At 30.6% G+C, this 16,928-nt stretch overlaps 1 protein-coding gene across 1 annotated transcript; it reads left to right on the forward strand.

Annotated features, from left to right (window-relative positions):
* The first annotated feature begins 13,265 nt into the window (after positions 1-13,265).
* On the forward strand, positions 13,266-16,805 carry LOC105761146 (probable receptor-like protein kinase At5g18500). Its single transcript, XM_012578864.2, has 8 exons — positions 13,266-13,733; positions 14,009-14,705; positions 14,805-14,909; positions 15,027-15,149; positions 15,216-15,386; positions 15,474-15,603; positions 15,871-16,083; positions 16,215-16,805. Exons 2-8 carry the CDS (start codon positions 14,038-14,040, stop codon positions 16,335-16,337), a joined length of 1,533 nt encoding a protein of 510 aa, XP_012434318.1. The 5' UTR covers positions 13,266-13,733; positions 14,009-14,037; the 3' UTR covers positions 16,338-16,805.
* Positions 16,806-16,928: the final 123 nt, after the last annotated feature.

Here is a 16,928-nt window from a genome sequence, read left to right on the forward strand (position 1 = left end):
ATGTGTCACACACGGCTGAGACACACGCCCGTGTCTCCGCCCGTATGGACAAAAATAGACCATTTTCCTAGCCATATTTCTCACCCAATTTGTCATCCACCTAAATCAACATTTTAAGACATCATTTAGCCATGACAAGGCATTTAAATCAAGCAAAAACCAATACTTAAACATGTAATACTATCACATACCAACAATATGCCTTTATGCTCTTTAAATGACAACATAACTCATATCAACCAAATAACCAATTTCAACCCAACCATCAATATACCTATAAGATTACCATCATTCAACCATTTCAAACACACATCAAACATGATAAGACCACTCATATACACATCAAAATATGTCTATCACAAGCCATTCAAATGGCTAGTTCCAACCAAACATTTATATGCCATCAATGGCCAAGTTGACCTATACATGCCATTATAACCAAAACTAATTTAATGTTTATACCGAATGAGCCGTTGGATAGTATGAATCTACTATGACCAGCTTCCAACCAAAACGAGCTTCCAAATTACTATAAAACATGGAAAATAAAACAGAGTAAGCATTTAAGCTTAGCAAGTTCGTATAACATGAAATTTAACTTACCATTTATTCACATTTAAGGTAAGTATTCATAACATATCCAAACCAATTTGGCCAAAAGCCTATACACATATCCTCAACATGTTAGCCATGTGAATCTCATGTAATATTCCATAAACATGAGTGGACATAATCACCAAGCAAGTTCCATATACATGTGTCATCCCATTTCATGTTTCAATATATCATGTAAGACCATTTCCATGTATTTCACATAAACTCCAGTAGCAGTTCATGTCATTCTCATATAATCTCGTAACAGAACTATGTCCGTTGAACCATATAAAATATCGTTGGATACACGAAAAGTACACACAAAGTGTTCAAAACTGTAATCCGTCAATTCATATTCAAGAATGCTCATTCGAGCATGTAAACGGGAAGCTCATGTGAGCTGTATAACGAGAAGCTCAACCGAGTTGTACATCAGGAAGCTCATGCGAGCCATAAATCGGGAAGCTCAAGAGAGCCATTAATCGGGAAGCTCGTGAGAGCTAAATATTAGGATGCTCATAAGAGCTGTGGTGTGTCCGCAACACATGCAGGACCACAACCAATCTGAGAACCCTAATGACATGTTATTTGTATCCATCGAATTTCTAAGGTTCAAACGGAACTCCGTACTTGTCGGATATGTGATCAATAATATACATGGAAATTTATACAAATCACACACATAACAATATTAAATTCAAATAATACAAATATACAATTTAGTTACACGAATTTACCTCGATAAGTGTTCGTAGATATAAAGGCCACTAATCTGATACTTTCTCTTTGTCTCGATCTAACTCCGTATTAGGTCTATCCAGATCTATATGAATGAATTTAAATTAATTTAATATAATTCATATTCATTCAATTCACACACATCTTTTGGCAAAATTTCTATTTTGCCCCTATACTTTTAATTAATTATGATTTTGTCCTTAGGCTCGAAAAATGAAATTCATACAATTTTCAAGCCTAGCCAATTTTCATATATATCAATAGCAGCCCATGAATTTCATAAAATTTAGAATTTTTCCATGAATTTATCATCTTTTCAATTTAGTCCCTAAATCATAATTTCATCAAATTTCTCTTTACGAAAGTTGTTTATCTGGCTACAACCTTTCGTTTTCTACCATAAAACTTCAAAATTCAACTATACTCATCGATGAAAAACCCTAATACTTTAATAGTTTTGCAAATTAATCCCCGAGATAGCTAGATTAAGCTATTACGATCTCGGAAACATAAAAATCATTAAAAACGGGACAAGAATACTCACCTAATTAAGCAAAATAAGCTTGTCTATCTTCAAGCTTCCATGGCTAGGGTTTCCATGTTTTATTTTAGGAAAGATGATGAAAATGATGAAAATTTGTTTTATTCTATTTATTTATCATCATTTTATCATTTACTTTCCAAAATTAACATTAATAATTTACTAAATTCCAATGATGAATAATCATCCTTATCTACTAACTCCTCTAAATGGTTTATTTGTCATGTAAGGACCTCCAATTTTAAATTCCATAGCTATTTGATATAGAGGTGATCATGGGTCAGGTCGGGCCCAACCAAAATTTTAGGCCCATTTTCTAGGCTCGAGCCCAACCCGACCCGAAATATGGGCCTAAAAATTTGTCCAAGCCCGGACCGAGAGAAAATTGCTAAGCCCAAGCCCGACCCGACCCGACCCAACCCATATTAAATATATATTTAATTAAAAATAAAAAATATATATTTGATTAAAAATAAAATATATATTTAATATATAATTCGAGCCGGGCCGGGCTCGGGCCAAAAAAGTTTTACCCGAGGCTCGACCCGTTTTCTAAACGGGCTTTATTTTTTTCCAAACTCATATTTCGGGCCTATATTTTTACCCGAACCCTCCCATTTTTTGGGCGGCCCGACCCATGATCACCTCTAATTTGATATTTTTAGCCACTAGAATTCAACTTTTGCACTTTATGCAATTTGGTCCTTTTTATCAAGCTAGGCATGTAAACGGCAAAATTTCTTAACGAAATTTTTATACGATATTTTAATCATACTGTATACCATAAAAACTATTAAAATAAATTTTCTTTCGACCTCGGATTTGTGGTCCCGAAACCACTGTTCTGATTTCACTAAAATCGGGTTGTTACATGAACTTTGATTTAATACAATAATACACATTCAACATTGATTGTGCTTAATAAATACACACAAAACTTTGATTTTGATTTAATTGTACACATTTAAAGAAACTAGTAATTTACTAAATCACTTGCGTTGCAATTAATTAATTTTATTATTGAATGAAATGTTTTTTTAATTTTATATAATAAATGTAAGTTATCATTGAAACCAATTAAAATATATAATAATAATAATAATAATAATAATAATAATAATAATAATAGTAATAGAAGAATTAATTTCGTAATTAATGTAAAGATAATAATATTAAAATTTATATTTGTACAATGTTTAAAAGATGAAAATGGTGTAGATGAATACTTTCTACTATTTATTAATAAAATATAGCGAAATAGGATAATTTAAGTGACGAGGCATTATGCTTTTTGATTTAGTGCACATGATGAGGTGTACTTTTGCTATGTTCTAACTTATAATTTTATAAAATTCATAGGTCAAATATCTAATTTTTTATTTTAAGGGGTAGGGCCTTGGCTCTGAAAACCCATTTTATCATATGTGCATTCTAAATACATAGAATACACGTATGATGAAGTGTGCTTTTGCCTTATCCGACGCCCCTCCTCACTAAACTCTGATACTTCGCTAAATAATTTAGAAAATGTGTTATTAACTAGTTTTTATTTTAAAGTGTGATGCTCGATTAAAAATCCAACTAAATTAATTATATTTTATTATTTAATAAAACATTTTTAATTCACATAATCAACTTTAATCAAGGTTAAAGATAATTAAAATATATAAAATATCTTAATGATAAAAGAATTCATGTCATAATTAAAGTAATTACATAATATTAAAAGTTATATTTGTAATGGCGGGTGGTCATACAGAAGGTTTCGAGAGATGTCAATGTTACAAGTCATGCCCTAACTGGTGTGATGCAAAATCTCTCGTATGGTACTAATATGTTTAAGGAGGTTCCGACAGAAATCATTGAATAACTTCGGATAGATAGGTAGCTTATTTGTAGCGAATCTAGTTTATCTTTGTGATTGATATTTATATTTCCCTACCAAAAACAAAAAAAAAAAGGTTGTATTTATCCAATGCTTAAAATATAAACATGATACAAATCGATATTTTCTGCTATTTAATCTTATGTTTTTTTATCTCTATAAAATCTATATAAATTCAGTTATATTTTCATATTTAATAAAATGTTTTTTATTTAATTAATGTAAGTAATAATTATTAAATACAATTAAAATATATAAAATATTTCTTAGTATAAGTAATAATTTATTTTGGTGATGTAAATAAATTAATTATATCATGATATGTATTTCTTAGTATGTTAAAATAGACCTTATATGTATATTGAATCTTAACTCGATTGATATCGACATTGTTGCCAACGCAGGAGGACGTGGGTTTGAGTATGCTAAAGCGCATTATCCTTCTATTTAAGGGTTGGGGAGGGGTTATAGGTAGTTATAGGCATTATATAAAAAAAATCTATCGAATAGTAATAAAATTGATTTTTTTTTTGTGTGATGGAAACAAAATCTATAAGATAATACTGAAAGAAATTTTTTTGATAATTCTTTAGATGTTACTTTTAAAATTTTATGGTGTTAAATTTTGATTTTTTTAAATTTGAGCATAATGATTTATTTGACTCTCTTAACTTTACAAAAAAAAAGTCAATTTAGCTTTCCATTTAATTTTTCGTTTCTTTTAACCCTTAAACTTGCGTTGTTTATCAAATCACTCCAAAATAAATAGAAAAATTAATATTTGTTAACTTTATGGTTTGCAAACATTGCTTAGGGAGTGCTTGCCTTGGGTTTGAAGTCTTAAGGGAGGTTGGGCCTTGGTCATTACCCTCTTTCTGGGACTAATCTTTAATAAAATGCCCTAATCCCTTAAGTGAAACCAAAACCAAAACAAGGATCAAGGCTGGCTCATCCCTTAACCCATCTAATAAGTATTGGGTAAACTACATTTAAAGCCAATAGACTATTAGTGTATTTACATTTTGGTTATTCAATTTCAAAAGGTTACAAAATAGTTGTTGAACTATTCAAAAGTTTTCATTTAAGTCATTAGACTATTATAATCGTTGTTGTATGACCTTCTTTATTCACAACTCTTACAACAGTTGAAAGCTCTCATTTCCCTTATCTTTTGCATTTTAGTTTTTTTTTCATGAAACAACTTTGAACATTACGAATTTGCGAACCAAAATCTAAATGACTTTCTTCTCCAATCTCTGACACTGACTGTCAGATAAACTTGGATCTAAGGTATGTTACTCTACTAGTCAATAGGTTCGATTCACTATACTGATCATTGAATTGTCACTAAGAACTCGCTAGCCAAACTTTAAAAAAAAAAAACTCAATGACTTAAATAAAAACTTCCAAATAGTTCAACGACTATTTTGTAACTTTTTGAAGTTGAGTGATCAAAACGTAAACTTTACTAGTAGTTTAGTGACATTGGGCGTAGTTTACCCTAATTAATTATATATGAACTTCATTAGATTAATTGTTAATTAATTAATGGATTAATATACCCTTTGGTACCTAAGTTTGGCTACAATATTCAATTTGATATATGATTAAATAGCATCATGTGGCCCAATGAATATTTGGCATTTGTGCTTTACTAAAAAAAATATAAATACCTAATTGGGTAAAAAAAAACTTAGGTACCAACTTGGGATAAAAAAAAACCTCAAATGTCAAATTGAACATTGAAATCAAACTCAGATACCAAATAGTATATTACAAATAAAGCTTCGACAAGTTTGAGCCTCATTACATGCAAATGTCATCGGTGAGTTTTCCTCTAGATTATTTCGAGTATAAATCCAATAATATATGGGCTATGTTCAAATTTATCCGGTTTAGATCCGAATATATTCTAATTTCAATTGATTGAATTTTATATTAAATTGATCCTAATTCTAATTAATCAGACATGTATCGTTTATAGCACATGTACTTGTAAATTCTTTAAAAAGAAATAAATTAATTTCAATAATTTATCAATTTTTATGGAAAATAAGATGTCAATTCATACAAAATAGAAAATGGCTACAATCATGTCAATGTTATTATTATTATTATTATTATTATTATTATTCAAATCTAAAATTTGTTAAGATAACCTTTTCAAGGATCACAAATTTTCTGGTTCTAATCTGATGTGAAATTGAATAGATCCGATCTCATAGACCCCCATGGGGAAATCCCACCATTTTAGGATGCCAATGAAGTGAGGCAATGTGATTTTATTTTTATTTCCATCTAGATATTTATGCCTCGTCATCTGATTATGTCTAAAATCTAATTTTATTAAATTTTTAGTAGTCGAAATTTGATCTCGAAAAACAATATTACCTAATTTTTAAATCTCAAGTCGTAGTCTATTAATTGGGTGTTCAGTTTCCTTAAGAATAAATCGGGTTCAACTCACAATTGTAAAATAAAGATTTATAATTTTATATTACTTCCATTTTAAATAATTAAATAAAAATTATGAAAATTAAACATCTAATTAAAAATATATAAAATAGTTAAAATATTATAAAAGCATATAAAATTTAATATATATAATAATAGTTATAAAAATAAAAATAAAATATTTTTGATAAAATTTCCTAAACAGTATAGTGAAAGTTTAGTCTAAACATATTTTCATTCGACTTCGTTACCAAATTAAATCGAGTCAAAACTCAATAAATCCAAATTATTTTACTCTCCCTAATCTCTTTTTTCCTTTGAGCCTTAGGCCTTCAACCTCATATCCACTATTCATAATAGTCCCCAGCCAGTAGTACCTACCAACTTTTGTTTGGGCAAGGTACATGCCAACTTTTTAATTACATGACTATGATATTGTTCTAAGTACTAACCGATTTATAAAGATCGGATTATTCGTTAAAATTCGAAAGTTCATTTTTAAGAGTTTAAATAAAAATAATAATTATATTTAAAATTTGGACGAAAGTATTACGCACGTTTAAAATATAAGTTAATATTAGATTGTAATAATTAAAGTTTGAGTTCAACTTAATTTATTTTTTAATTTAGTAATATATTTTTATTTTTCCAAACTATGTAATTTACATCATAAAATAAAAAATAATTTTATAATGTAAATATAAAAAGTGAGCTGGATATTTTAATGTGTAAAAGTTTAATAAAATAAAAATTAGTAATTTACTAAATCTTGAAAAGTAACATTTAAAAGAAAAAAAGTAATATAAGTATATCTAAATAAATTATGCTAATGGCATGTATAAACAGGGTAAAAGTACTATGAAGATCCCTGTACTAGGAGTCAGATTATATTTTGTCTTCTTTACTTAAAAATTAGGTAAATTAATCCCAACAAATTGGTCATTTTCGTTAAAAATTTTATCCATTTTTACTGTTAAAAAATGGTGTAACTAATGGAATAACAAGACACTGGCATGTGACGCACCACATGTATGGTGTATCTTATGTTGACATACAATGACAATTTTTTAACAGTATAAATGGATGAAATTTTTAGGAGGATGATCAATTTACTCTTTAACCTAACGTACATGGATTAATTAATTTGATTTTGAGTAGATCGAGTAAAATGCAATTTAACTCCTGGTATAAGAGTCTCTATGGTACTTTTACCGCTTAAGCTTGATCTGACTCAAACTCAGTCCACAACTCCTCGACACCATATATAATCTATTTGTATCATTTTATTTTATTTTCCATTGCTTCTACATAAACTTGTTCAGTAGTCGAGGTATTTTATTTTATTTTATTTTATCAAAATTTTGTCTAATATTTAAGAGGGCTTGTACAAAAACATTAAGTCTGGAAATTGATTTTAAGTAAAAAAAAATAAATTAAACCATATTTTAAAATATGGATTAACATTGAGCTCCAATATTCAAGGCTCAATCCTATCTCGAGCCGTTTTTAACTTATGTAATATATTGTTTTATATTATTTATATATTTATTGTAATTTATCTCATATAAAATTAAATTTATAATAATATATAATATGTAATATTATAATATAAATATTAAAAATACATTACATTATGTTTAAAATTTTAATAAAAGACAAACATATTAAAATAAAATTAACATAATTTTACATAAAAATAATATAGACAAATTTAAAACGAGCTTAAGTTAACCTTTTAAAATATGATCAAACTAGAGAAAATTAAAAATTCATATTATCGATAAAATCAAACATGAGAAAAGTAAAATAACCTAAACTAAACCCAACCCAATCTTAAAGGCCTTTGCTTCTACACTACTTTATGTATTATTTCATGCCACTGCAATCTTATGCATTATTAGGTGTCACTACAATGCAATAAATTTTATTTCTCTACACAAAAATGAATTGTCAAATTGAAAGAACATGTTCAATCAATTTTAAAAATGAACTCGTTAAAGTATTGCATGGCTACATATACATGAACTATATGTGATCCACACGTGATATTATGTGTCATATATTTGTTTTAGGAGTTTGAAGGCTATATAAGTTACCCCGAATGACTCAAATAAGGGGACTCTTATTTGGAGAAAGGGAGAGCTTCTCTTACCCTTCTCATTTGGTCATAGTTTAGGAATGCTTCTCAAAAGTGTTTTTGGGGAAAAAAAAAACACTTTTAGGAAGCTAAAATTTTAAGCTTCTAAAAAAGTGTTTTTGGGTCAATTTTTTACTTGTGAGAAATAATTTTTCTTTTAAAAAGTAGCTTGTTTAGTAATGTTTTTGTCCCAAGAGTACTTTTTAGAAGCAGTACTAAACACACCCTACATATACATGAACTATATGTGATCCACACGCGATATTATGTGCCCTACACTTATTTTACGGGATTTGAAGGCTATATAAGTCACCTTGAATGACCCAAATAAGGGGACTCTCTCATTTGGAGAAATGGAGAGCTTCTCTTCCCCTTCTTTTAGAAGACCGCATGTGACTCTTGGTCTCTAAGTGAACTGTCATTAACCGCTAAACCTATACTTGTTCATCAACTCTATTAGACAAAAAACCTAGTATGACTATAAGTAAAGAGATACGAAATTCGGTATCCCTTAAGTAAGTTCTCGGATTTGAATTTTTTGAAAGATGAAGGGTTCCCAAGCAAAGCATGAATATAATTTATGAATTATAGGGTGTGGAGGGAGGGGGTCCAAAAAGCAGGTCTGCCCCATAAGAATAAGGCATAGGATCCCTTTGTACACACAAATACAAGGGGAAGGCAGACATAATAGGAATCCCACACCTATTTATATATATATATATATATATATTCTATATTATTGCATTATTGTGATTAACTAAACCCTAAAATTTGCTTCTAATACAAGCCACTTGATTTTTATTTATTTATTTTAAAAATATTATATATTATTATGGATAATGGGTTTGTTAAGAGTTTGTTTGTTTGTCTAATGACACGATTAGGTAAGCAGACAAGCCAACCAGTTGATGGCAGCTTGCCAGATATGTGTTCTTCATTTGCCTTCGTAGCCCCCCTCTCAAGAACTACTGCCCCTTACCACATTAAATACTATTTCAAGTGAACCCAGCAATCAATATTAAAAATTTAAATTTTTTATTTTAGGAGGGTAAAAAGAGAGTAAATTCTGAAAAAATATTGATTTAAAAAATATTTAGGAAAATGTACTGTTTTTTTTCGATATTTTGGTAAGTTATTAATTAAAAATAAAAATTTGAAATTAATGTATTTATTAATTAAAATTAAAAAAGTTCAAACAACGTGAAAAAAATATAAAAGTGCCTAGAAAATGAATCAAACTTGGGATTCAAGAATAAAGTTACTATTATTTAACCATATCACAAGAGGAGCTAATATATTAAAAATAGTTATTAAAAATAAAAACAACCTAAAATAAAAATATAATTGTGAGTAGGAGAGAAAACGAATCCAAGATTTAAAGATAAAACTATCAATATTTAACTATCTGATAAAAAAATAATATGTTAAAAAAGTCAAAAAACACACCCTATAGGACGCCCTTTCAGCTGGGGTGGCTAAAAGCATGCCTGTAGCTCGCATTTTCGTCTTCTCTTTCCATTCCCTAAATATCACAGATATTGGCCCATTTCCCTATTTTTTCTTTAAAATTGGCCTTTTCATCAAATTTGGCCAGGTAAAAAGTGTTAACTTTTTTAATTAACAGTTAAAAAATGGAGTCAAAAGTCGATTAAATTTTAGCCCGATTGGATTGGCATTGTTGTCAATGTAGGAGGGCGTGAGTTCGAGTGAGCTGAACTGCATTTTCCTTCTATTTATGGGTTGAGGGGAGGTTATGAGTAGTTCTAAACATTATACAAAAAAAAAACAGATATGATAATAACGTATACTAAAATTAATATTAAAAAAATAGCAAAAAAAAGGGTTTCGTTTAATCGAGGGTGCAAGGCAATGGTCCCCTATGGCTTTTTTTATTGCCATTAGTGTGTATTGCGTTTACGTGAAAGTTCAAATTGATACGAGATTTGAACTATGAATAATTTGTGCTCCGAAAAGCCTTAAAAGACATTGAAATGAAAGTGAACAACTTTTGGTACATACCTGCATTTTTTTTCCCTTCTCATGTTAGTCCTCAAATTCGTAGTTAAATCGAGTTGGGCTTTTAAATGGTTTACTTTTAAGCATGTTTTGTTTGCCATGCTTTCTTTTTTGGACACATTTGTCATGGTGCTAGAACTCTGTTCACAGATGTTTTTGCTGGTATTGATCCAGATTTGGATTCTCAAGTGGAATTCGGAGAATTCCAAAAACTTGAAGATCCAACTTCAAGAAGATAAGTAGTTCGATACAAGATTGCTTTGTTATTTTTTGCTTCTATTTGTGATTTGCCATATACTGTTGGAAAAATATTGATTTAAATCGCTGGCTTTTCTTAATTATTGTTCTTTATTTATTTTACTCGGGAAATGATTCTAAATAAACAGATACGAAAGCTATAATTATAAACCACGATCAAATTTATGGAAGCATTGATTTATACATTCCACTTAATATCTACTTTAGGGATGCCTAAAATTCCAACTAAAAAATAAATGAGTTTTCATTATTTAGGTAGTGATATATTTATATTTATTTGTGTAGGACAGTTTCATGTACATATAATAGCTAGCAATTAAAAAAAAACTATGTCAACTGAAATTGTCAACATGTTTAATTTGGTAATTTGAGACCACCTGAAAATTTTAAAATATTCTATAAAGTTTAAAAATATAAAATATATATTAAAAATTAAATTTTTTAAGTGTGATATAATTTTAGAATACCACGTTATCACATTTTAAACTAATTAAAGTTTAACAACTAAATTTAAAAAAAAAAGTTTTCAAGTTACATGATTGATGTGGACCAAAAAAAGTTCAAGGGCTAAAATAAAAAATATCAAATTATCTGAATATATCATAAGCATCGATTTCATGGTAACAACTGTGGAAGCCGGGGTGGATCTAGGGGCGGCTGGCAACGATCCCAACTTAAAATGAATTTTTTTTCATCTAAGTCTTTTATAATTTATAAAATTTTAAATTAGTAATGGTAAAGTTATGCTTTGGCCCCCGAAATGATAAAAAATGATTTAATCATCAAAATTATAAACTTTGCTTTTGCCCCTCAAGTCATATTTCTGGATCCGCCACTGTGTAGAAGTATTGTTGTATATAAGACAGAGGCATTGGTAGTACTGGTGCTTGATATGCAACAGTAAATAAGTTAACTACGAGATATGGTGTGAGGTCGGGAAGGTCAATCTCCACCCATAAAAATGGAGCATATTTCATAGTAAACATTTTACCTCTTTTAAAAAATATCTACGATAAAAGGATTAGTCACTATTATTGATGATAAATATTCTAATTTCGCATTCATTAAATATATTTGGTTAGGGGCTAAATGAGAGAAGGTGGCAGCACATGCCGTGCATTTCGGGCATCATGGCGTGTGGACCTTCCTATCTTCTATACTATGCAACATTGTGTTTTGGCTTTTGGCATTATCCCCCCTAAATTTTGAGTTTTGGGGTTAGGATTTCATCTTTCAATTTTTTTTTTAACTTACAATCGTCCGAATAAAATTGATTATTATAAGTTAGGTAAATATACATGAATTTCGTGTTAAAGTTTAATTTAGTATCTAAATTTCATGGGTTCAATTAGATACTTAAACTTGGCTTTATAGTTCATATTGATTTAAATAAGTCATTTATCGTAAGTATTAATTTGGATAAAAGAAGTCAAGTTCAAATACCAATTTGAATCAATAAACTAAGTTTAGGTACCTGATTGAATTAACATAAACTTTAGGTACTAAATTGAACTTTAAAGCTAAGTTCGAGTACCAAAATGCATATTTATCCTTATAATAACTGAATTGAATAAATAACTCAACTAATTAACTAGAATAAATTCAGAGAAGAATTCACATTTGCATAAGTCAAACTCATATTAAATTAGTTTTTTTTAAATAATCTTATTATAAGATCTGATCATATTTGTTTTTTTATACAATGCCTGAAGTTGAACTACCCATAATCCCTCCCAACTCATACATAGAAAGATAATGCGCTTCAACGCATTTGAACCCACGTTTTCCTATATTAATATAATAATATTTATATCAATCGAGTTAAGACTCAATCTACTCGACGTAATCAATCTTTTTAATTTATAGCTACACTCTCCCATAATCTCCTTCATTTGCTTGTTTTATCCTCTACCTGGTATCAACATAATTGGCTTTGCTTATCATCATGTTTTTTTTTTTTCTACAGTTCTAACAAAATTCCAAACAGAAACAAGACATTATGAAAGACAATGTTAAAGTCAAATAATTATTACATTCAATGATAATAGACCTTACACACCATATATATATATATATATATATATATATATATATTACCCACACCATATGTGGATAATAGATGTACTATAATTTTTTTCCATAATGTAATCATTTATGATTTTATCTATTCATAAGTAAATGATGAACCTGTTTCATGTGCTGCTTACCATAAACCCTAAGTACACTAAACTTAAATATTTAGATTTTAATTTAATTACAGTTTTTTTTCAAATTTCTTATATTGATAAATTACATTCAACTTCAAAAGTTTCGTGGTCATTAAATTAAGTCATTAAAATATTATTACATAATTTTCTTTATTTGCATTGTCTCGTATTAATTAAAAGTTTTTTTCAATAGTTTGTATCATCACTCAAAGTTTACTATTCAAACTTTAAAAATATTAATTTAAGAACTTAGTGACTTAAATAAAAAATATTAAGAAGATGAATGAATTAAAGAAAAATTTTTAAATAATTTAATAGTGACTTTGGGTGGAATTTAGCCTTAAAGTTAAAGACTTTTTTTTGCAAAATGCAAGCTTGAAGTTGAATGCTTGTGTTTTACAATAGGGGGTATTAGTGAAGATGTAAAATTTGGTGTTTTTGATATAGAAAACTCATCACCTACCACTGATAATTCAATCCTTCTTCTCTTAATTTATTTTTACTCTTAATTTTATTAAACCCCACACCATTCATTTTCACCTTCACAGCCTTTCTCTCAAAAAACCCACTTCCATGACCAATATCCACTTCATTCAGTTTCAAGCCTTTCATTATCAATTCTGCCTTTGCCTTTACAAGGACCTTCATTTCTGGTGCAAGATAGCTCCATTCCAGCTTAGATTCATATCCACATTTCCCCATAAAACCAATTATCTTCTTTTACTTATTTAAGCTCCTTTATTTTTTTTCTTCTTCTTTTTGTGTTTATCGGACAAGTGGGTGCATTTGAGGGTTTCTTCAATTAGTTCACCTGCTCTTGTTTCTGGGAAATGGCCACATTGGGGGCTTCCTTTTCTAGATCTGAGATTATCTTTTCAAAGATCTGAGCTTTACTGTTGGAAGGTGAAGTTGCCACATTTGTTTAATTCTTAATGTTCTATTTATGTATCAAAATTTTTGCTTTTTTAGCTCGCTGTACATAATTTTTTTTCCTTGTATCTGAATCTTAATTGACTGATCTGTTTATTTACTAAAATCAAGGGTCTGTTTTACATAGCTTGATGCTTTTGCCCCATGGTTGGTTTTCTGCAAATGCTGTACAACAAGTGAAATATGAGATTTGGAATGTAATTTTGAATACTAAGCCTTATTTTTATTGAATTTTGTAAATTATGTAGGTGTTGAATATCTGAAACTAGGGGGGGAAATGGCAAATGATCTCAATGCTGAAATGTCCAAGAAGACAGCCATTTTTGGACTTAAAGTGTGGGAAGTTATTGGGATTGTTGTTGCTTTATTTATCATAATCATCCTTTCTTTGTTGTCATTTTGTTTAACTTCAAGGAAGAAGAAGTCAAGAGCTAGAAATAAGCTTCCCCTTACTCAAATCCCATCTATATCTAAAGAAATCAAGGAAGTTCGAGTCGAACAAGTATCAGCCAACGATTTCGTTCCTCGGGATGGTATTCTTCTCACCATTCATGATAAATCCAGTGACAAAGATTCAGATAGGGTTATGGTTCATCTTGGTATGGGAAAATCAAGGAATGGAGATAATAGTAGTCAGTCAGGTTCATTTCACCATTTAGAAAGAGATGGTGCAGGGTCTCAATCAGGAGAAGAAGGGAGTTCTGGTACCGTGACTGTTTATAGACAGTCTTCTTTGTATCCCGTCACTGCTCCATCTCCTTTAGTTGGCTTGCCTGAATTCTCTCATTTGGGTTGGGGTCACTGGTTTACATTGAGGGATCTTGAACTTGCTACGAACCGGTTTTCAAAGGAAAATGTTCTTGGAGAGGGTGGATATGGCGTTGTTTATCGGGGTCATTTGATCAACGGAACGCCAGTGGCTGTTAAGAAAATACTCAACAACTTGTGAGTATATATATATGTGTGTGTGCAGACTTTAAACATGGTGTTTTTTTCTTGTCCCGAAGTCTTGTTTAGCTAAACGGCCTATCATCTTCTTTGTAGAGGCCAAGCGGAGAAAGAATTTCGAGTCGAAGTGGAAGCCATTGGGCATGTTCGTCACAAGAATTTGGTCCGCCTTTTAGGTTACTGTATTGAAGGAACACACAGGTATAGTCTTCTTTTACTATGTTTTTGCATGGTTAAATTTTTTTGAATAGTTGACTATAAATTGGATCATCATTAGCAGTTATTGCCGTTAACGAAGGACATTGTTTAAAAATACAGGATGTTGGTTTACGAGTATGTCAACAATGGAAACTTAGAACAATGGCTTCACGGAGCTATGCGTCAACATGGATATCTTACCTGGGAAGCTCGCATAAAGGTTCTACTTGGAACAGCTAAGGCGTAAGTCACTATATCTTCATACATTTTCAGGTCCGGTTCTCTTTTGACACATGTTTTCTCATGCAGTCTTGCCTACTTGCATGAGGCCATTGAACCAAAGGTTGTGCACCGAGACATAAAGTCCAGCAATATTCTGATCGACGATGAGTTTAATGCCAAGGTTTCCGATTTTGGTCTGGCGAAGTTGCTAGGTGCTGGGAAAAGTCATGTTACAACCCGAGTTATGGGAACATTTGGGTATTTTATTTTCTCTAGTGCATCTTCATGTTTATATATTTAGGACCTTTAGTCATCTCTTGACAACTTTTTCCTTAAATCACGCAGATACGTGGCTCCTGAATATGCAAATACTGGCCTTTTGAACGAAAAGAGTGATGTCTATAGCTTTGGGGTTGTACTATTGGAAGCCATAACTGGTAGAGATCCCGTGGATTATGGTCGTCCTGCCCATGAGGTACACGAATATGTATTTCTGCAATTGAATCTTCACCCCTTGTGGTTTTGGATGTATTTCTACCTTCCCGAGTTGTAATTGTCGTTCTAAAGCATCCCTATAACACGAATATGTAAAAGTTAACAGCATTCTACACCTATACGATCATAAGACCTTGATGTTTCGTCTTGACAATCATTGTATATCACTGATGGATTTCTTATTTTGTATTCTTTTTTTTAAAGAGGTTTTTATGTTTTATTAAATATAGAATCTTAATGTTTACAGGTTAATCTGGTAGATTGGCTAAAAATGATGGTTGGAAGCAGGAGATCAGAGGAAGTGGTAGATCCAAATATCGAGGTTAGACCGTCGACACGAACTCTAAAACGTGCCCTTCTAACTGCTTTGAGATGTGTTGATCCGGATTCTGAAAAAAGACCCAAGATGGGTCAAGTTGCACGAATGCTCGAGTCTGAGGAGTATCCTATACCAAGAGAGGTTAGTGTTGCATCCATTCCTTAACATGATCAATATGCATACATACATATATATATATATATATAGCTCTGACATTCATGAAGTGCATGGTGGTTTTTTTTTTATCTGCTGTTCTGTTTCGATGAAATCAGGACCGAAGGCACCGTCGGACTCATGGAAACAACTCTGAAATAGACTCACAAAAGGATAATTCCGATACAGATAAGAGTGATTATCCAGCTTCAAGGTCAGAGAGTAAGCGGACACAATCTTGAAGCTCGAGCGCAAAGAGGGTGGCAATGAAAGGTGGGATCCTTAAAAGCTTGTTTTGTGTCGAAAAAGTCATCGGGTTTGTCTCGGTATTAGCAGTTGTTGATAAGTAGGGAATTGTGGTACAGAGTGGGGAAAAGGGGGAAGGACTTTTGCTTTTATCAAATATTATTATTATTATCATCATTTGTTTTGTAATTGAATAGTATTAATTAGTAGATGGTAGGGATGATTTGTTGTGTATGAAATGGGTGTCTTGTGAGACTTTTTAAGTGAGACCAAATATAAGGTTTAGTGATGGGTGTGGTGGGGATTTGTTTCATTGTTTTAGGCGTACGGACTAGGATTAGCACTTTTTGAGATTTGTTTTGCTTTAACCTCAACTGAAATGTTCCCATTTTTCATTGGTTGGAGTTGCTTTGCTTGTATATTAATTTGCTTATTATGAAGAGTACCAAATATGCATACAACAATACTTTGTTATTGCCTTTGCCGTATTTCTTTTGCTCAATAAGCTTCATTGTCCAAGAACAACAAAGAACATGGACAAGTGCATCGAGACAACGACAGGAAGCAATGGGAATGCCCCGAGTTCG

Source organism: Gossypium raimondii, chromosome 11, assembly GCF_025698545.1.
Source record: "Gossypium raimondii isolate GPD5lz chromosome 11, ASM2569854v1, whole genome shotgun sequence".
NCBI classification, from domain to species: domain Eukaryota; kingdom Viridiplantae; phylum Streptophyta; class Magnoliopsida; order Malvales; family Malvaceae; genus Gossypium; species Gossypium raimondii.